We start from the raw sequence: 22187 nt of genomic DNA, 5'->3' as shown, positions 1-22187 counted from the left end.
AAAAGGAAAACGAAAACACGTGAAGGCAGTTATTTTATAATTTTATTTGATAATCAGCGGTTAGTTTTCATCCACATTGACTGTCTGTAGGTCTGCAAAAGAAGTAACAGCCAGTCAATTTTCATACTCATACCCCTCATCGGTATTTCATACTTCTAAAAATGTAAATCCTTTTCTTGAAGGTTTGACCTTTCAATAACCTAGATATAATCAAGATTTAAATTTTAATGTTTATCTATCTTTTCTCCATGGGTTTAAATGGACCAGGTTCATATCCTTTATTTTCCAATGCCATTAGACATTTTTAAAAAGGTAAGTATTACGCCTGTAACTTAGATCCCTTTGGGAAGTCTGCCAAGCATATATATATACAATGACTATTTGATGAACAGCTGAATCCAGGCTACAAAAGGGCTAAGGACTTTAAACAGCTTTGAGGGTTGAATAAAACTTACTTTTGAACGTAGTGACAGGTACATAGGTAACCAGCGTATAGAGCTTGTTTGGGGAATCTTCATCCTCATTACGTTTTCTAGACAACCGTACACGGATACGATATGGGACATTCCTGTGAAAATACAAAGGTGTTGCTGAAGGCAATGCCTCCTTTCAAGAAACAGCCACCAGTTGTATTTACACTTCCCATCTTCCCCAACTGTAGCACTAACATGTTCCTAAAGCTTTGTCCTTCCACCAGCAGCCATTAGATGTCTGTCAGTTCCCTGGAAAATAAAACACACTCCACGGGCAGACGGCAAATACTGTCCTCTTGGGATTCACCCTTGACTTAGCTGGCATCCACCACTTCCATTCAACCAATCACACCTATGCAGAAATGTGGGACCAAAGAAATCTCGTTATAGGAAATCTTTTTCTATGCTAAATTTAAATTTGGGGAAATATCGTTAAGGACTCCGCAGGCCACACTGAACCCATTAGAATATTAAAATTTCATTTTCTCTATACTATCCACACAATTCTCTTATCCTAGCTCATCTACCTCTCAGCAGCACCACAGCTGATTGCCCTTCCTTTACTGATCCAAGGACAGCGAGGTTCTGGAAAGTCACTGGAGGGTCCTGTATTGGACCCTTCTCTGCCAGACTTCTAAATGCTGGCCCACCAGTGCTTAATCTTAGGTCTTTTCTCACCTGACCCCAAAGGCTTTAAATTGCACTGAAACACAGAGAAGTCCACACCCAGCCTCCTGAGCCCCAGGATCTTCCAGTCATCTAATCCACGCCACCACCATTCGTCTAACTGGTCCCCACTTCTACTCGGACACCTCACAGCATCTTCCACACCAAAAAACACCCTTCTGCTGAGTATCCTTTACGAACTGGGCATGTAAATACAGCAACCAACAGAACCGTGGTCAGGGAAAATGATACAACCCTCAGCAATTATCATGGTTTCTCAAAGGCACTATTTGGGCTTGACAGTTATTTATCAGAGTGGGTGGTGGGGGTGCTTTGTAGAATGTTCGCAGCATCCCTGGCCTCCACCTAGTGGATGCCAGAGCACCAACCAGAAAATGTCTCCTGTAGTGGGTGATGGTATAAAATTGCTCCCGGCTAAGAACCACTCCTTTAATGGCTTCCCATTATAAATTCAAATTCTTCACCATGACATACAAGACCCCACATGGCCTGACCCATGCTGACCTCTCTATCCTCATTCACTGTTCAAGTCACTGATTCCGCTCCAGGTAAGCCCACCTCCCTGTTCCCAGAGCACACCAAGTTTTTTCTCTTTGTGCAGCACTCTCCCCCCTGACCTGACTGCTGGCTTCGTCATCATTTGGTCTTGGTTCAGATTCCACATCAAAGGACTTCCCTGTGGACACCACCCCACCACATTGTTTTTCTTTTCTCTGTACTGTGATATGCATTAGCTAAATAAGGGGACTGTGCAAAGAATGAGTTGGTCAAACTGGGGTCATTTGTACAAGTTCATCTTGTAGCACAGATACCTCTCCTACCTTATCCCTTTGGCCCAGACAGCCTTGTTGAGCCTTGTGTCGATGCGCACATCTGGAGTTCCCATCTCCTTCATGGCAAATTTCCGGATCTCTTTGAGTGCCCGAGGGGCACGTTTCTTGAAGCCCCTATTATTCAAACATAAATAAACTTCATTAAATGAGCACAAAATTAAATGATATAATATGTTCTGCCTTCGTAAAACAAACATAAACTACACCAACAACCAAGGAAAAATCTTTTCCCCCACCAGTGTGTAATACCCTGCAACCAACATAATAACCGGTGCATGACACATTTGCAATGACATAGGATAAGGGCTCTGAACTATGATTTTTAAAAGATGCTAATACAGACAATGGTCAGTCCTTTTCCTGATAAAACTAACCCCCAAGCCTTAATGACACCACCTAAGGAGAACATAATCAAGAGAATGATGTTAGAATACACTCAAACATAAAGAATACAACACTGAATACCCCTAAATGACCTCAGATTACAATGGAATTTGATGATGGTTACAGCTTAAGAACATGGCATGTTTGTGAAGGACACCATTCAAACGCTACTAATTTACAGGCTCATTAGTACATTAACTGTCATTTGACATTTGTTCTGAAAGCAATATACAAAATAGGAACAACTACTTCCCTGCAAAACCAGGAACTTATTTGGGCAGTAGGCCTTTTTTATCCCTTCCCTAGTAAGCAAGTGGCAAAAAGCCCTCAAGGACTGACTATGCTTAAAGAGCAGGCCCCCAGAAGTGTGCTGGGGATAAGAGCTAATTCTATGGAGCTCCTGTAAGTGTTGGGTACTGTCCCAGCTTTACTGTGCATTCATTAACTGATGTCTATTCATAACTCTTCATTCAGATGAGGGTACATGGATTTATTCAAATCTCATGCTTTCAGTTAAGTAATAAAAAGTGAAAAAGCACAACTTTACTACAGTACATGGTCATGCACTTGGAGAAGTGAAGTCCATTCCAAGGGAGATAGAAACCGGACAGCCCCACCACCCTACAAGTCCATAGACCTCTTCAGAGCAGGGGCCATGTGAGTTACTTTGTAACCCCAAAGCACAGTGCTTAACAATTTTGTTAGATGATGGTAACTTTGCGACTCGAAAAAAAATAACACGTGGGACATGCCAGTGACTTGATTCTGCTTGAAACCCTTCAGTAATTTCTTTAGAGCCTCTCCATTGCCAGAGATCTTGCTCCCACCCACTTCACTCTGACCTCTTACCTTGCTCCCTTTCTCCAGCCTCACCTTGCTGTATCTAGAACCCATCAGGCAAGCTCACTTCATTCAACAGAAACAGCACCATCAAGAAAAAGGTGCTAGAAATAACAGTAGGTAAAATAGAAAAAAAAAAATTCCACATTCTTCATGTGGTTTATCTTTATACACATACACACACACACATCAGATGGTCTCAAGTACTGGAGAGGAAAGTAAGCCAGGGAAAAAATAATGTGTTGTGGAGAAACTGCCAAGTTTAAATAAGATGAGCAAGGAAAATTCAGCAAGAAGAAACTGGAGTTAAGATCTGAGGGAGATGAGAGCAGCCATTCTGGTATCTGTGAGAAAAGCATTCAGGCAGAGGAAAAAGTAAAAACAAAAAAAGCTACCCCGTGATAAACCCTGGCCCTACATTTCCTCTTTGTATTCCCTCTCTATCTTTTGAAATAACCACCAAGGCAGCTGACCCAGATAGCCAATCAAGCCCCTAGTTCATTACCCTTGACCCAATACCAAATAAATACGCCTTGTAAGAACAAACCTTCATCCAATCAATAGGACTAACCTCCTTTAAAAATCTATTCAAGTTGCTTAAAGATAAATGCTTATATAAAAATTAATACTCCTACTACAGTCCCAGAAATTAACAAAACTGAACCTTTAATACTGCCAATGTAAAGAATATTTGCAGAATTCAATACAAATGTTTTAAAAATTCAAGTGCACATAATCTAGGTAAATCTTTGGCAAATAGCACTAGTTTAATATTGGTAGTTAAATAAAAACAGCTATGTCTTCTGAGTTACCAATGTTTAAGTACAATACAAGCATACAATTTTAGTCTATTGGGTATGTTCTTCCTAAATTTAAACAGGTTTATGGATCAAATATGCTAGCATATATCTACTAGGGTTTTAAAATGATGGAAAAATTTGTGTTTAACGAAACTGAGTTGTTATTCTGACAAATTTTATTTCAAAAGTTACTGTGTTTTGTAGGATGTCAGCTTGAAGACAATTTCCAAAATCTTTTTGGAAACTTAAGTAAACAAGCTATGCAGGATGTGATTTTGTTTAGGAAAATGAGTAGTTTTATCCTAAAGTAATTTGACTGGGTGTTGCAGAATGGGAAATGGGAAAGTGTAGGACAAAACCTAATGGATATAGAAAGTTGTAGTTTGTGGAAATGAATTTTGTCATGCTAACATTTGATAGGCCTATTTATAAGATTTTTAAAAGAACTTTCATATCAAACAGTAAATTCATACAAAACTAGAATTTAGTTCTCTGTTAAAATGATGAAATTTTCTTGGATTATTAGTCTGAGTTGCTATAAAAGGTTTTTCTTAAGCACCTGAGTAATCTGCCTAGAAGGCAAAGATTCTGTTTTATCAGAATTATACCCTTGTTGATATTTAAATATTGGCCTCATTATACTTTATTATTTTTAAGAGAACAAGTTTTCTCAATTTTAAAAGAACAGAGTTACTTTTTATCTTTGTTTATAGTTACGTAACCTACTATATTTACTTTGAAAATCTTTTATTGTCACTTGGATTAAGTAGGCAACCAACTATTGTTTATCAGTGATCTACAATCCTATTTAGCCAAGGGTTCAAATCTGACAACTTTTGACATTTTGTCTTCTCAAAATTAAACCCTAAAGGATATCTTTTCTATTTCAAACTTTTTGGGATTTTACAAGGCTCCTGGAAAATCTCAAAGGATATGTTCTTCCACCCTAAAAAAGAGAGGTGCTAGACATAGTTAGGTTCATTTGATATGTTATAAATTGCATGGAAAATGAAGTAAAAAAGCATTTCTAACCTTCTGTTGGTTAAATATGTATGGGTAAAATGTTATTCATACAAATAGATTATATAAAATTCCTACAGATTTGACAATGTACTCAGTGTTCATGATTTGTACTGATACTGATTTGCATATTAGACAACAGTATAGTGTTAGGTCACAATTTTAGTTGTTCTTTAGAACAAAGAAAAAGCCAATGTCACAAAAACAGCCAAATTTCCTTGTCAGTTACACTGTATTATTCTGATGCTTCTCTGAAAGTGCTTACAATCAGCTTTAGGTCAGAGCTTCACCTTACCAATTAAAAAAGAGGGGGGACTTTAAACAAGAAACAAGGTTAATACATAAATTCTACCTGTCAATTAACATAACCCTGGTAAAACTTGTAATGGTGGGACAGGGTCAAACACCTCAACTGACAAGGCCCTTTTGGACATCTCCAAATGGACTTCCTACAGCTACCCCCTTCTATGGGATATGACTAGGTCCCTGTTATTAAGACCGCCTGTTTTCTGGATGGATAAAGGGTTTTCCTTGTCACTGCCCTGAGAGTAGCTAAAAAAAGATTAGACTTTGTTTTCCTCACCTGGGGAATTCCTGCCATTCTCTCAAATGACAGAGGCTCCCAATTTACTGAACTGTAATGAAGGAACTTTGCAAGGTCTCACCTATCATGAAAAGCTTCACGTCCCTACCATTCTCCACTGCCAGGAAAGGTGGACAAGACAAGTTATACCTCTTATAACTTAAATTAGCTGAATTATTTGAGCCCCCTTCTCTCCCTTGGCCTAGGGGTCTTCCCTTAGCCTTGATGGCCACTGGGAAGACACGGGCTAACCCCCACGAAATCATAATGGGAAGACCCATGAGGCTTATTATTTCTCCTACTTTACCGACTCCAACCTATCAGTGTGAAATTGCTGATCCGACTGCTTTAGCACCTGCATGGAAGGACCTGACCAAGTCCTACAGACCACCCCATGATGCGCTAAAACTACAGGGGACAGTCACCTGGGCCCACCCGCCACAATGAAATATGCTCCAAGCCCTTGAGGTTACTCCCATTTGGTATCTCAAATACAGACATGAGGATTCCCCAAACTGAGGGCATCTGGTATAGACAGCTTCCGCCCAAGATCACTGATCAAAACATGCCTGAATTTCTGTACCGTCTAAACTCTGCCTTTCACCTTATACCCCTTACAGTACCCAATTTCCATCTCCAAAAATACCCTATCATCACCATGATTTTCTTTTATCTCTTTACCCTATTTCTGCTCTGCCCTACATACTCTTACCCTGAACACAATTCTTCAGTCTTTCTAGCACTTTAATAACATAAAAACTTATTCCACTCAAGGCACAAATTTCTGGTGGGCTGATAAAGGTCAGGCAGAGGAAATGGTTGGTTAAATGGGACTAAGATATCAAATGACAATGAAGATAATGATGGTTATGATTCTCCTTTTGGAGTTTACACCAATTAACTCAACACATCAATATCCCATTCCTTAAAGGCAATAGATAACCTTATTTATTAAGCTCTTCCCAGACATTATTTTGTATGTGGACAGAAGACATGCAAAGTGTTACCTATAAACTGGATTAGCTCCTGTTACATATATGGTTTATGCTGCTCCCCAAATGCCTATTTATGATAAGCTTCCAAAAGGTAAAAATTAAGACACCTGAGAGCTCTTATGACCTCTTCCCATCTTATAGAAACTTGTGAAGACACTGTTGCCAGACTAGAGACAGCTCTGAATGGATTATGGAAAAACCCATAACCCAGGCTACACACATGGGGTGTCTGTTCTTGCTGCTGTTCCCCTTGTCATTGGGGCAGGTATCTCCTGTGTTGGGGGATACACTGTAAGATCACAGATGACACCAGAAAAGGCAGCTTTAGAGTTAAGAGAACTCTATCCCCCACCTCTGGGCCAGGCCATCAGCGCACTAGCTGCCAAAGTATTGAAACTTTCCAAAATGACTCTATGAAGTTGATTAGCATTAGACTATATTCTGGCTTCCCAAGGAGGTATGTGTGCACCAGTGGTGACCCAGTGCTGTGTTTATCTGTAAATGACAGTCAAGAGGAAGCAGAAGCCCATGCTAGAGAAGCAGCCAAATCAGCCTATATACCTCCCTAATCTGATTGTTCTGAGTCTCTTCTTAGTTTGGCTTCTAGGGTCATGGAGACCTTGGCTTACATGTCCTAATAGGTTCACTTGTTCTCCTCTCTACTTTAAATGCTATTACACAGCCACCAACTCGAGAAAGGATACAACTGAGATACAAAACCAGTGTGAATGGGACGATGAAAATCTCGAACTTCAGCTAACCCATAATATCAGTGCTGAAATATGAGACTGTTAGTGGTAAATGAGAGACTAAAATCTTTGGTCAAGAGTCCTCATAACTGAGGGAATGATTAAAAAGGGGAAACTGATAAAATTATATAAAGACAGTGGGGACCCCTCAGAGCCCCAAAACCCATGCCCTACATTTCTTCTTTTAATCCCCCAGAGTTTCCTCCTCCTCTTTTGAAATCTGAAATCCCCACCAAGGCAGCTGACCCAGATAGCCAATCAAGCCCTTAGTTCATTACATGTAACTAAATACAAAATAAAGCCCACCAGCCTTAAATCTACCTCTGTAGGACAAACTCTCATCAAATCAATATGAGTCAAGCTAACTTCCTTTTTATGTCTATAAAAATTGCCATCCCTAGAACCCTGAAGTAACTTCCATTCTGGCTTTTTTTGCCGCATCAAAACTTTGGTGCCTCGAATAAAATGCTGTCGATTCTTAACTCGACTCCACTTTGTATTTCACACCTGAAACAACTCTGGCTGCTAACTGACCGAAACGGGAAGCCAATGGTGGGTTTAAAAGTAGACCCCATGTATGAGGGTGGAAGAGGCAAGCAGGTGCAGGGGGCTGCTATTCTAACTACCCAAGTGAGAGAAATGGTCAGATTCTGGATGTATTCTAAAAGTGGAGCCAAAAGGATTTGCTAAGGTTCCAAATGAATGAATTAGGGAAGACCACAAAAGGAAAAAGTTGGGGGTTGAGATGGACGCCAGGAGTTTGGTTTTGGCCACATGAAGTTTGAGATGTTTACCAAAAACCCAATGATGTCAAAGAGGCAGTTGGATACATGGGTCTAGAATTCAGAGGAGCACAAAGAATGTATTTGAGACAAACACTGAAGCCATTATCAAGTGCAGAAAAGAAGGGCAGAGCCTTGGGATCCTCAACCTTAGGAGGATGAGATGTGTGGAGAAATCGACAAAAACGTCTGAGGTGGTGACCAGTGAAGTACGAAGGAAAAACACAACTGTGGGGGCTTTGGATAGCAAACAAAACAGAACAGAAGAAGGAATGACGAACTGTCAGTTGTGGCTGATCAAGTGAGGAAATGAGACCAACCAGAGGGTTCAGTATTATGGAGGTCCTCACACAGGACTTTTGCAAGCACAAAATGTCTGAAAAACTCACCCATCAGATAAGAGCAGTGGCTCACACCTGCCCTTTTCAAATGTCACATTAAGTGGTTTTTAAAATAGCCCTCTTTCCAGCCAGTGCTTTGCTTTCCACTTGGCACTTATCATCTTAAAGCAAAATACTTGCCTACCTTCCCTTACCACGAAGTGAGAAAGGCAGGATCTTTGGTTTCATTACTGTATCAGCAGAGTCTAGGGCAGTGCTTTATATACCCCCAAAAAGAATTACACAGGTGCCAAATAAAGGGGAGGTGAGGAAAGAGACTATTTACAAGCAGCACTAATGCACAAAAAAGGCACTGGGTTTTAGAATGAGAAGCCATTTAGGAGCACATTATGCTCCTAGGCTTACAAAGAGCCAACATTTGGCTGTAAATGCAGTGCTGAAATGGCAGTCCCAATCAAGTGCAAGAAATTCTGTTCCCAGATTGGTGCCTGAATAGAATATTTCGTTGCAGAATGTTTTCCTGTTAAAACTATCTCAAATAACAACATTCAACAAGAGATATGGTCTCCACTATCAGCAATAAGCACCATGTGCAGAAATGGAAAAATTTGCTACACTGATGAACTAAAAAGTAACCCCACACAAAAATAAGAACCAGAATGATTACATTTAAGACCATTTCCTACATTCCTGTACACCACAAATCCACAACACCCACCTATCCTTACTTTAAACACTGCCCTCTAATACAATAGATATATTCTTCACGATACTGCCCACATCTCTTCAGCACTCCCACATCTGTAACACAACTCAACCAACATGAGTACACACACACCTGTGAGGGTCAAATAATTACAATAAGCCCGTTTAAGACTTCACATTCTGGGCAGCACACAGCAAAGCTTTTCAAATTAACTGGTCAACTTTACGAGTCTAAACACATTTTAAAAAGTTTGTTTTTGCTCATATACACATCCCTTACCTTTTAGCCTGCCTAAGTTTAATTAAAATACTAAGCACTAGTGAGAAATGATGTTCACGTTTTATCACCAGTTTTATCACCTTTCTCGGAAACTTTACATGTCAATCTCAAGTTTTCAGGCATTAACCTCAAAGCAGTACACTTTGAACCTTATAAACCTGAAGTAAGATCCTAGAACTTTTCAAGAAGTGCGTAATTTCTAGACCACCCAGCCTCTGAACGATTAGGCAGACCCTTGAGGGTGGCAAGCAGAAACCGGAGCCCCCAGCCAGCGAGGCAGGGGACCGACCGCGGGGATACTCACACTCCGTGGATGCGCTTGTGAATGTTGATGGTGTACTCTCTGGTCACCACCTCGTTGATGGCAGAACGGCCCTTCTTCTTCTCGCCACCCTTCTTTGCGGGAGCCATCTAAAACCCAGCCAACAAGGAGGCTCAGAGTGGGACAAGCCAGGTCTCCTCGCCCGGGTCCGGCCTCAGGCTGCAGCCCGGGGCGCCTCAGGGTGCGGAGGGTACGACTGGACCCCTGCGGACCCGAGTCTGGTCAAAGCCAACCGGGCCACCCCGCGGCCCGAGAGCTGGCGCCCCTCAGTGCTCCGCCCCAGAAACCCCTGAGTCCTTGGCTCCCCTAAGCCCGGACACCCTCCCTGCCAGTCTGCGGGAACCCTGAAGCGCAACGCGAACTCCCATCTCCCCGGAACACGGAACCCGGGGACGGTCCAGGAAGGATCCCGCTGCCCCGACCAGCATAATGCCGGGGGAGGATGAAGCCGGATCCCTAAAGCCGAGGCCCGCCACCCATACTCACTCTGCCTGGACCAGGTCGGAAAGAAAGAGCGCGAGGGAGTCTGGGAGAAGGAAAGCGCCTGTCGCAACGTACAACTTCCGGGTCGCCTGGAGGCGGGGAGGAGGTGTGGTTAGCAGAAGGAGAGGCGGGGCTGTGGTGTCAGCGGCGCGCGCCAACGGGAGGGGCAAACCTGGCCTTGGGGGCGGGGTCTGGGCGGGCCGCGGCTGCGCAGTACGGCCGCGCTCTCTAGTCTCGCGCGCTTTCCTCGCGCCGTGGCTTCCGCCCGGGCCCATTCAGATCGGCGCTGACCCGGGGTCCGGGGTGTGCGTCTCCCGGGTGTGTTTGCGAACCGCGCATAGGGGCTCCTGCTCCTACAGCCTTCCGTTGTGCCCGGGCTGGGCTGGGGAATCTCGTTCCAGGCCCACAGCTGGATGGAAGAAATCGCCCTCGTTTCCCGCACTCATTCATTCCGTCCCTGTTTACCGCAGCGGGGTCCTAGAAGTGACTAAGTCCCAGCCCCTGCCCTTGAGGTGCCCGTAGCGAGTGAGGAGACGCGTGACTGGAAGTCCTGAGCGTGAGAGCCCCAGGAGGGTCGTGTTCGGCCAGGTGCATGGATAGGTCGGGGGCGCAGGAAGGAATGGCACTCTCCACGCACGCAGCTCCCTCCGAGGGAAAGAAATCCGCCATGGAGGATGGAGTTTCAGTTTGCTTACACGGGTGGGTTGTGGCACTACCGGAGGAGATGCGGCCGTCGGGAGAGGCAGATGGTTTTAAAGGAAACAGACTTAAATTCAGGACATTTTAACTATGAAGTGGCACATGTTAATTTAGTGAGTGTGCTGACGGTGTACATACCCTCTTTCTCCTCCGTAAATGTGGACATTGGCTAGTTAGGTAAAAATCCTGAAAGGGATTTTTTATTTCTAATGAGCCTTTTCCCAGAGAAAAAAAGCTGTTTTGCAGGTCCATAAGGCTATATATTTCAGCTCTTCCATGAATGCTGTATGTTATGCTTATAGAATGCTGTTGTTTGTGTCGCACATCCCTATAGTGTGAAATTCATGTACATCTGTCCAAAAGCAACATACTGCATTTTTCCGAGAAGATCTAAATCAGTTATTTCTCTAGTATGCTAATGCTGACTTTGAAACCTTCAGGCTGTGCCCACCCAAACGAAGTGAAGAGAGAAACTGAAGCAATTTTGTCCCAAACACCCAAATTTTACCACATAGTTAGTCAAGGGTACAAAATGTCATGGTTTGGCACTTTTGGATAATTGGCCAATTTGCCATTTTGCATATATAAAGAAAAAAATTTATCTAATGAACTTCAGTTGCCATTAGAGACAGAAAATACTAAATTTTAGTTGAGGTTTTTTGTTTTTTGAGTTGAGTTTTTTAGTTGTTGAGAAAATATTCTAAAACTTGGTGTATTCCAAAGTTCACAGTTCAGTCACTTCTCATGAGCTGACTTTACAGTTTTCCAAACAGAAAAGTCATGGTTTTTTCAGAAAATAGGTCAGGGTTGCAAAATAGACTTTTAATGAACAAAATTAAATGAATCAAAAGCTTAAACTCCCCATGTTTGTTGGTTTAAATAAATACTATGCAATAAGTTTCTTGAGTTTATCCAGATTCTGACCATGGGTAAGATTTAAGCAAAGCTAAATTAAATTAGTAGCATGGCCTACTCCACACTTCTAATGGCTTCTGGCTAGAAGATTCTAGGATAATAAATAAGCTGTTTCCATTAAAAATCACATTCTACTTAGAAGTGAGGATACTGACAGCCAAAATAAAGTACACATTCTTTTTCAGAAAAATCATACATACAAACATTTGAATTTATGACAGACTCAGATTAGAAAAAAATAGTTAATCCAATCTCGCATACACTTTTTTTAAAGAGGAGTTCATTTCTGGTTCCTTCAGTTAAAAGAGTAAATGTTCCTAGTGCCTACAAAATACTTTGACTTACCTGTTTTTCAGAAATATGGCAATCACATGACTAACAGAACTGTTTTGATGCATTTATAAAGCACTCTTTTATGCTGTCCAAAACTGGGCTTACTCATAGAAGTGAGAAGAACGTCTGTGTTTTATGGAGCAGGAGATGGAGGCACAGAACTGTAGCACTAGGGCCAGGAAAGGAACTTAGGTCTCTGGGACTTTTGGAAAGGGCACTGCTGACTATTGCCATCCAAGTAATCCTCCATTCCCAGCACCCCAGGGCAGCCTCAAGACAAACGGGAAAGTGCGGGGATGTCTGTGGTTGGCAGCCGCCTCCTGCAGGACGCTGATCCGTTCCCCTGGCTGCGTAGCCTCCCTTCCTCCCAACCCCCTAACAGGTGCACGCAAATTTCTCACATATACTCTTTCCAAAGCCCTCATACCTTGCTGGAGCCTACAGAATTCCAGCTCAGATGAGTTTAATTATGGGCTGTGAATGGTTTGGTTGAGAATGTTTTGTCTCCACGGATTAGCTCTATCTACAAGGTTGAGATGTTTCTAGGAACTTTCCTTTCTCTGTTTTCTTTTTTGTGGGGTGGGAGGGGCTGTAATTTCTATAGTCAACCATTACTTTTCCAATTCCACCTTGAAGATAAAGATCAGGGACCCCACAGGTTGAGGCACATGTTGCCCCTTAAAATCTAACACTATCACCTGGCTTATTTATGGCTTACTTCCACATTTCCCACACCTTTGATGAGCCTTAGAAACACCATGAAATGAAAATGTGTATACTGAAGAAAAGATGTATGTATGCAAATATAACAAGGGACAGAGACTGCCTCCAGAGGAAATTGTACAAATCAGTTAATTTATTACAAAATGTCCACTCACAGAAAAACACAAGAAAACTTATACTTTTATATTTGGGAAAGGAACTGGTGTCTCAGATACAAAATAATTTACACATAATCCATACAATTTTATTTTATATAGAAATAGGTCATTATTACAACAGCTGTACAATTCACTACACTTCGTCTTATAATTACATAAAATCTTTTCTTTAGAAACATCTCAACATAACAAAACATACAAAAAAAGCAAAGTGCATTTTTAAAAGGAAAATCCAATCCTCGGTATCCTCATGAAAGATATGTAAAAAGATGCAGCATTCTCATTCGGAGGGCCAACACGCGGTGGGACTTCCTTGGGGACCTGGCGTCCCCCCAGGCCTGCTTTGGCTTGTGAAACCTCTCCCTTCATATTACAAGAGTCCCCAGCAGAATTCCGGAATAGTGGCTGCATGATTGTGCTTTGCTTTGAATCGGCCTTTGAAGTTGCAATTAATGAAGTAAACAGGAAATAGTCCAGTGTTACATTTAGGGAGAGAGAAAAAAAAAAAAAGAACAGCGTGGGGGAAAGCCTAGTTCCAGACGGTTTAGGCAAAGGGTGTGGTCCTGCAGCTCGGATTAGCAATGACATGTGATTGGGGCTGGGGGCCGCTGTCACCATGGTCTCCAAAGGAAGCCAGGACACATTATTATTTTTTTAAAACAGAAAAGTGCCTAAGTTATTTCCTCTGTGCAGCTGTGCAAATTAAAACAAAAACCACCATTTAAAAATAATGAAAAATAATCTATTCTCTCTCTCCAAAAGATCTCTGACCCAGCGCTTCTCAAACGCAGAGGCTAAAGATGGTCAGGAGAGGGGGGGCTCCTGGGGACGGGCCACTGTCTGCCCGAATCACCAGGGCACTCTGGGGAGGATGCAGCAAGAAGTGCTGTCTCCAAAGGTAAACTGAGTAACGACACTGCGTGGGGAACTGGGCTCAGGTCCAAGTATGGCTGTAGAGTGTGCCCAGCCCTGGGGTGGCCAGGGAGGTGGGCATTCCCGACCATTTCCCACTGTGCCAGCCGCCGCCACTGGACTCGGTACCTGTTGGGGAGTTCTGAAATGTATGCTGTGCGCACAAAAGTCAAGGGGGTAGTTTCAACTCCTGTCCCCAGCTCCTGGGGCCACCGGCCTGGTCCGACGGTTAAAGCTGACTGCGCCCTGACCCTGGCACGGCACTACCGGGGCGGCTGCTGGAGGCTGGCTGCCTCAGACCGGCTGCTGACCCTTCGTGATGGGGGCCGGGGCTGGGGCTGCGCCGGGGGCGGAGGGGGGTAGCCCAGGGTCCCTTGCTGCTGCGAGTAGGTGGGCAGGAGTAGTGAGTCCTGCTGCTCGCTGTGCAGAGACGTGGGCGTCTGTACCTGGAAAGAAAAAAAGAAGGGGTCCAGAGGGGGCAGTGGCAAATGTGGCCGGCTATAGGATTCCTCCTTAAAATGGCTGGGGGGTCACGTGGGGAGAGATGGCTCTGGTCGGCCAGGGGATGGGATGGGACAGACCCTCAATTCCACGTGATGCTGCGAGGCTAAGGATTTCCAGATGGGGGTGAAATCTGAAGTCCGCCTTCACCAACACTGGGGGTTCCTATTGGCCCAGTGGGACTGGGGCTGAAACTATGGGAAATGGTTTCCTGGACATAAGAAGGTGCTCTCCGTGTAGCCCATATATTTTTGAATGACAGCACTGGGGCCACATGCAGATGATCAGTAGGGTGGGATACAAATGCACATCTAGGCTGCGTACTTTTCACTGATGGCTCCTGTCCCCATCGCAACTTCCAAACACTGCCTTCCACCAGTATCTAGGAAACATCCTCATCTGAAGTTCAGAAGCTTCGAATGGTTAAACCCTGACTTTGGAACTTCTGATCTTATCTCCCATTATTCTTGTCCATGGGATTGCCTCTCCAAATAACCCAGGCCACCCTCCATCTTCAAAGCTGCCCCAGGCCCACCTGCCCCAGCCCCGAGGCTCGGGCTGTCCCTCTTGTCGGGACACTGTCCCTTCACCTCCGTCCACCCACCCTTCAGGCGTTTGCTGAGGGGGTCGCTTCCTGAGCCTTCCTTCCCATCCAGGTGTCCATCCAGCCCAGTGCTCTCACTCTGTGCTAATGCCCAGCCTGTCCTGCCCGCCCCCCTGGGTGCGTCACACACACGGCCGGCTCTTGCTACATGACCTCGCTCTCTGCTATCCCATGTCTGCCCCCCCCCCCCAGACTGGGAGGTCCTTGGGAGCAGCCAGCAGGCCCAAGAGCTCCTTGCATCCTTCACGCTGCACCTGGCACAGAAGAGGTGCCTGCAAACATGATGGCAGCTACTGCTGAAGGCAGGTGTGCCAGGCCTCTGATACTCCCCCACGCCACCACTGCCTTCTCCCGTCCCATCCAAAACCATGCCTGGGTCCTGAGAACTGACAAGAGCTGCGAGGCAAAAATCTTGAGTTGACTCCCACTATGCTTGGGTCAAGGAGATTTCGAGATTATACCACAGGTGGTGTAGCAACTGTGGCACCCAATTACATTCTAGAGCTTCAAGGACAAGTCTTTCCATCCCTGTCCCACTGTTCTCAGTATATCCTAGTCACACACACTCTCCCGTGGTTTTGGAGGTGTCCAAGCTTGGCAGGTGAGGCTGAGGGGAAAGCTGGGTGTTCACCCAGTGGTGGCGGGAGGGAAGGCCGGGGAAGCTGGGATGGAAAGGGGCCCCCTGGGGAGAGTGCGAGGGGAGGCTGACCACCCCCCCAGAGCTGAGCAGACATGTCCATCCATCTGAACCACCAAACTAGCAGCCCGCCCCCTCCTTCCAGTGCATCTGGCACCTGCTTGGAGTCACTTCTGCCTTGTAAGTAGTGGCCATATGTGAGCACACCCCAAATTTTCCTGGAAAGCCCCAATTCAGGGAGCATTACTGTATTCATTAAAACAGATGGATAAATCTTTGACTAAATGTGATCTCATTTTATATTTGTATGCGACTGTCTATAAACACACAAAGTCCAACATCATAATCAACGTCTGACTTGCTCTAAAAAAATATGGAAATCATAAGATGCAGAATCTTGATTAAAAATTACTTTAAAAAAACATGGAGCTTTTAAGTCCATAACCATATGAGGCATAATCGTCAATTCTTAATTTCTCACATGACATATACCGACTCCGCAGACTTAAGCACTGAGGAGCAGCGGACGGGACTGCGCCTGGGGCTCGTCTCTGCCCTGGGGACGCCAGCCAGGGCTGCAAGGCCTTTTGGGAGTGGGAGAGTGTGGCCCTGCCGCCCGGGTCCCCGCGGCCCTGGCGCCCACCTGCAGGTAGTGCGGCGGCGGCGGCGGCTGGGCCTGCGCGGGCGGCAGGGAGGCCGGCTGGGAGGCGGAGAAGCTGGGCGGAAGCACGGCTTGTCCCATCAGCAGGACAGGCGTGGGGACGCTGCTGCTGGAGGTGGGCACGTCCGGAGCTGGGAACACGGCCTGGCTCTGTGGGTACCTGTTTGGTTCCGTGTGGGAAGGAGAAAGCAGACCTTTCAGAAAGAGCTGACAAGAGTGGTCCACAAGCGAGGAGTGGGAGCAAGGCTGGTTAGGAAAGCTCTGGAAGGTTATAGACAAGGATCAGAGCTGTAGAGACACCACAGAAAAGTCCATTTTGCATTATAGCTTTAGAGATGTGTTTTCTCTCTGTGGGGTCACCTGTAACAGATCGGGAGTTCCAGAAGGGCCTTTGAGGGGGAGGCAGACCCTGACGCACCGTGGGAGAGGCTGGTAGGGGCATGGCAAGGGTATAAGTTATTGGGTTGACCAGAAGTAGCAGTCAGGGTTCCCAGAGTGAAGAATTTCCATTTCTTTGCCTAGTTCACTACAGTTTTAGCATCTCTGGAAAGGGATCTAACAGGGATCTCTGTTTCCATGTCTTTTGGAAGAACAGGCACAGACAACAACCAAAAAACCCTGCCCAATTCAGACAGTCAGAGAGTGTTAGAGAAGGTGCCCCGCAGTATGCATCCCGCACGCCCCCACGACCAAAAAAGAGGGCCGGAAATTATCGGGGGGCTGAGGTTACCCAAATTTCAGCCAAGGGGCTGCGGGGAGACCCCAGATGGTCATTAACGGAGACTTTGCTGATTCAGAAAGCCAAAGGGGGCCCGGGCCCTGGAGACAGAGGACCCCCCACCCTGCCACCTGCAGTGTCTGGGGCTTGCGAAGGCAACTTAACCCCTCTAACACTCGGTCTGCTCACTGGTAAGCATGGAGAGCGTTCCTACATCACAGAGATTTCCTCGGGGTTTGGCAAAATGAGGTACACGCAGGCCCTGGCCCTCAGAAATGCTCAATATCTGCTGAAGGAGAACACGGGAGGAGGTGCTTCTAGGGGTACCCCAGGGGGACGCCTGGAGAACCCCACTGGAGGGCAAGCCGGCTTGACTGGCTCGCACAGCAGGCACTCCAAGGGTGAACTTCTGACACAAATTAAAGCAGTGCTCTTACCAAAAAAAAAAAAAAAGCCTGGGGATACTTCTATTTCTGCCTTACTTCAAAGGGCTAGAAACTGTTTTCCAGTGGCTTCTAAAGTACCCACCCCCATGTCTCCAGTAACCTTTGTCCCTAGTAACTAAAGAGTTGAGCAAAGCTGCTTGGGGTCTGGGGTGGGGGTGGGGAAAGCAAGTGGAGATGGGGCTGGAGAAGTGGGGGAGAGAAGCTGTGTGCCTGCGATGGGAGGGGGGCCATGCATTTGTGGGGTTTCCAAGTCCTGTGGCTTAGTGCCAGAGCCTCAGAGCAGTGAGATCACAGTGTACCTGTGGGATTCGCAGCTGCACCTGATGGAGCTGGGGGAGGGCCCTGTGGGGGTGGAGGGTGGGGTGAAGTTACATTTACCAGGGCATGGCCCCAAGGGTGGAGGCTTTTAGACCCAAGAGGTAATCTGAAGATGACGACACACTGGGAGCATGACGACTTGTTGCAAAGTTTCATCTGCTTAACCAGATTGGGATGGGAGTGGAGAAAGAAGAGCTTTATAATGGGAAGAGTTCTCTAGGGGCGCTGGAGCCGCTTGGACCCTGCGTGGGGTGCAGGGCTCCCAGCGAGGACCTCGGGGCTGCTGCAGAGCCCTGGCAGCCTGTGGCTGTTCCGTGTCCTCCCTGCTCGCCAGGCCACCTACTTGACTTGCCGTCCGGTCCTGGCGACCTCCGCGGGTGGCCTCGCGTCACAGGACCCAGGCATCATGGGCTGGATGGGCTGGCTCAGCAACAGCCTTGAAGGAAGAGAGAAATGAGGAGCTTTTCTCAGCACCTGAAATATAGGCAGCCTGTGCCAGCCTGGCTGGGTGTGTGTACGGCTGATCCGAATCCCCGTTCCCCCTGCTCTGTTCTCAGAGGATGGACACGCGGGTCACCTCCTCTGGCCACTAGGACTTCCTGGGCCCATGACCCTCTCCTGCTGTTTCATCAGCTGAGACAAACTGCAGAGGCTTTGGGATCTGCATGTCTGAGTTCCGCCTCCAACCATGGCAGGAAGGAGAGCTGAAACGAAGAATGTGAAATGAAGCCTGGGTTTTCTCGTGAGCAAGGCCAGTCTCCATACCTGAGCTGCCGATCATGGCTGAAGTCCGGGCTGGGCTGGCAAGGACTGGCATCCTGGGTGGCAGAAGCAGGCGTGGTCAGGTTCAAAGACAGCGGGAGCACGGCTGCGGTGTTGCTGAACTGGGGGGTCAAGCCGCTGGCCGAGTGGCCGCTTCCCGGCATGATCTGCGGGCTTCTCATCGGCTTGGGACCCTGGAGCATCATTTTAGTGAGAAGGTGAAACTTAGACTCAACTCAGGTGTCATCTCCTGGGGCAAACTTCCCAGAACCTCCTTCTTCTACCCACCTTGGCCTTTCCTCTAACTTAGGGCCTATTGAATATTTATTGAATTAGTTTGATCTTGTGACTTTTGCCCCCACTGGGAGCTTTGATTCCCTTGGGACAAGGACAGTGCCTGGCTCCCAGCAGGCAGGTAACAAATGTTGTCAAACTGAACTACTTTCTTCTCGGCTCCGTGCCTTACTGACACATTGACTCCTGGCTGCTTCTCCAACTCACCAGCCTACTCCTGCCCCAGGGCCTTTGTCCTCGCTGGAGGCTCTCTCTGGAATGTTCTTACCCCCCCAGGTCTCTGCCCAAATGCTACCCTCTCAGTGAGGCCTTCCTGGCCACTCTATTTAAAATTGCAGCCCACTGCCTGCCTCTACTGCATCCGCACATTGCATTTCACGTACTCTAGTTTTTACTGGTTTGTTTTTCTCCCTACTTGGATCAGATTCTTTTTTTTTTTCCTTCCTGTTTGGTTCAGTGCTGTACCTTGGTGCCTACAATTTAGTGCCTGGCATGCAGTGAGAGCTTAAAATGTATTTGTTGAAATAATAAACGAATGAGGGAATGGGCTTAGGTTTGCCTTTGTATTTTCCATTCTGTTTCACTGTCCATTCATGTAGTGTTTTTTTAAACTTTATTTATCAAAAAATTAAAAAAAAAAACATTTCAAACAAAACAAAGGAATAAGAAAAACAAATAACCTAAAATAACTACATTGCTTCCAACATGTTCCTACCATACCTAAGAAAATTCACAAACCATAAACATCCCTGAGTATTCCTCATATGGTGTTTTGAATTCTTATAGCTTTTATGAAATGTTTGAAAATTGTCAGGTAGTATAAATCCTGCATCAGTTTTTTTCCATAACCAAAACCTGTTAATTTTTCTGATGAACTTTAGAATTGAAAGGGTGCATTTTAAAGTAAAACCTAATACATCCCGGGGCTTCAAATTGAATTAAACAAAAACAAAAACAAAAACAAAATACAAAAAACGTTGCCCTAACACACTCCAGGAGAGAGGTACTCGCCTGGCTGGAGATCGCGCTCGACTCTCTGAGCAGGTGCTGGTTTGCAAGCTGGGCAGAGGCCACCTGCCCCGGGAGCTGGGGGCTGCCCACCAGCTGGGGCTGGGACCCTGCCGCTGGCCTCTGCTGCAACTGCTGCTGGGCCTCGGGCCGCGGGGCGCTGCTGAAGCTCAGGGATACAGCCGGCTGCTGCAGAAACATCTGGAAGAAGACAGACGCCTTCTTTGAGTTCCCTGCCCGTGTGGAGAGGTCAACTTTCTAGTTTCCTCCGACCTGTCAGGGGACAGTTCGTTCACTCCCCAAGGGGGACCCGCGCACCTGTGATGAAGCCAGCATGGGGCCAGGCCCCGAGAGGCAGGATCCCACCTTCAGGGAGATCACAGCAGGGACTGAGCTTTCAACAGTGTGAATCAAGCATAGACCCCACTGCTCTATAAATCGTTTCATCTATGCAGATCGAGTCCAGTTGGCTTATCTGCTTCTCATTCACAGGGAGAACTATCTTGTGACCAAAAGGACTCGGTGGGCAGAGTGCTGACTGATGTGTGGCACAGGCTGGCCTCTGGCAGTGACCAGGTTCTGCACCCACACCGTGGCTGGGAAGCTGCCACCCAGTGCTCCCAGCCTGAGGCAGCAAGTCTGTGCCCGTTAGCCGGGTAAGTACCCCTGCCATCCCGGGAAGGCAAATGGGTACCGAGATGATGCAACATCAAATCGGCACACTTTAATATTCTGTTTAAGAGGGAGTCTTACACGATCATTATAACCTCCATGTGTTTTGTTATTTAAAATGTTGTAAACATTTAAGAGGCTGTGATGGATAAGTGTGCTGATTTTAATTGGAAAGGTTTAAGAATTTGATGAAGTCAGTAAAGCACATTTAAGTGTCTGTGAGAACTCTGAGTTACTTTGTTTATACGTTTGATTTATTTGATTTAAATGAATCCTTAAGTCCTCCAACATTTTACCTCTTAGGTTTAAAAGTCTGCCTTGTTAGGTACTTGAAATGTTTTAAAGATTCATATAAATTACCTCTGTAAAGTAATGACTTTTGTAGATAACGTTTATTTATAATTTGTTAAATTTATAAACTAATTGAACACTAAAAAGACAAGCAAAAGCACTGTTATTTCTAGGCCAAGTTAGTAGATAGATAAATAAAATATGATCTATAAGTTGACTCTACAGGTTTAAGAAAAACAATGTTAATAATTGTAATAATAACTTTAAAGACCTGTAACTAGGTCTTCTAACAAAAGCCCCTCTTGGACATTAAAACTTCAGCTGACATTGTCTGTATCCCGATGGCTGACACGCAGTGTTCCTCTCCGTTCCAGACCTTTAGCTTTGAGTTCTCCAGGAGGGATGCACTCCGGCATTGTAACCCCAATTCTTCATGTTCTCAGTACTGTATGACAGCACACCTAGTACAGGAGTACGGAACTGACACACCAACAGTTGCCAAACGACAGGGGCTTTGGAAAGACAGGCTAGAACATGCCCTGCAGGAACGCGTTGGAGACTTAGGTGAAAAGTCTAACTCACGGATGGGGTCAAGCTGTCCCCCAGAGGCCCGAGGCCGGGGGGTAGCCGAGCTGGGACTAGACCAACCTCCTTCGTGTCCCGCCACATCACCCCTTCATCTCCCTCCTCTCTGGCCCCCCGCCCCCAACAGAGAATCCTGCATTTTTGAAATGAGGGCTCTTTGTCACTTTAGAAGTTAACCTCAGATGTTAAGAACTTTCTGGCATCGAGTGCCTCAAATCCAGTACCCTCATGTTTGAGGATCAGTGTTTTGCCGTTTCAGCAGCTCTATTATAATATGGCTTATAGCACTCAGAGTGGCATGCACTTCATCACATATTTTTTTTTGGTAGGATACCATTTACCTCTGATTAGAGTGCAAATAAACACAACCTTCATTTATGAGAGGCAGTACAATCTATCTTAAATCAGATACAGCTTACTTCAAATTACAACTCTTCTATCTACCAGTGGTATGATGTTGGGCAGCTTTTATAACACCTTAAGGTCTTGATTTCCTTGTTAATAAAACAGTGACATTAATAGCACATACTTCATAAAGGATTAAGTGAGATGAATGCATATAAAGTCCCTGAAACAAAGTAAGTGTTCAATTTTAAACATGTCAGATTCTAACTTCTATTTAAATTTAAAAAGGAGATTTTTGCTCTTTTGTCTCTTTGGGCATATAAATACT

General features: G+C 45.5%; 2 protein-coding genes across 4 annotated transcripts in view; both read right to left on the bottom strand.

The window, feature by feature from the left end:
* Positions 1 to 24: 24 nt before the first annotated feature.
* On the bottom strand, positions 25 to 10376 carry RPL31 (ribosomal protein L31). The gene is made up of 5 exons (XM_037806421.1): positions 10281 to 10376; positions 9777 to 9883; positions 1982 to 2107; positions 456 to 568; positions 25 to 92 (listed from the first exon to the last, which is right to left on the bottom strand). Exons 2-5 carry the CDS (start codon positions 9881 to 9883, stop codon positions 61 to 63), a joined length of 378 nt encoding a protein of 125 aa, XP_037662349.1. The 5' UTR covers positions 10281 to 10376; the 3' UTR covers positions 25 to 60.
* A 2696-nt stretch (positions 10377 to 13072) lies between these two features.
* NPAS2 (neuronal PAS domain protein 2) overlaps positions 13073 to 22187 on the bottom strand; it is a 164137-nt gene continuing 155022 nt past the window's right edge. For all 3 annotated transcript variants that reach the window (XM_037806901.1, XM_037806899.1, XM_037806900.1), the window contains exons 17-21: positions 19970 to 20167; positions 18668 to 18858; positions 18246 to 18338; positions 16403 to 16580; positions 13073 to 14463 (exon numbers count right to left, since the gene is read on the bottom strand). In XM_037806901.1, coding sequence (XP_037662829.1) covers positions 14281 to 14463; positions 16403 to 16580; positions 18246 to 18338; positions 18668 to 18858; positions 19970 to 20167 — 843 coding nt within the window. In that variant the 3' untranslated portion in view covers positions 13073 to 14280. The remainder of the gene's footprint in view (positions 14464 to 16402; positions 16581 to 18245; positions 18339 to 18667; positions 18859 to 19969; positions 20168 to 22187) is intronic.

This window comes from Choloepus didactylus, chromosome 17, assembly GCF_015220235.1.
Source record: "Choloepus didactylus isolate mChoDid1 chromosome 17, mChoDid1.pri, whole genome shotgun sequence".
NCBI lineage: Eukaryota > Metazoa > Chordata > Mammalia > Pilosa > Megalonychidae > Choloepus > Choloepus didactylus.
Note: the sequence above shows the minus strand (reverse complement) of the source record. Positions and strands in the feature narration are given on the sequence as shown.

Bases quoted from the DNA above. Each gene is read 5' to 3' on its own strand.
- RPL31 (XM_037806421.1), bottom strand. From the start codon at position 9,883: ATGGCTCCCGCAAAGAAGGGTGGCGAGAAGAAGAAGGGCCGTTCTGCC. The intron at 2,108-9,776 runs GTGAGTATCCCC...TTTGAATAATAG, and splicing joins CACAAGCGCATCCACGGAGT to GGGCTTCAAGAAACGTGCCC. The intron at 93-455 runs GTAAGTTTTATT...CTTCTTTTGCAG, and splicing joins ACCTGTCACTACGTTCAAAA to ACCTACAGACAGTCAATGTG.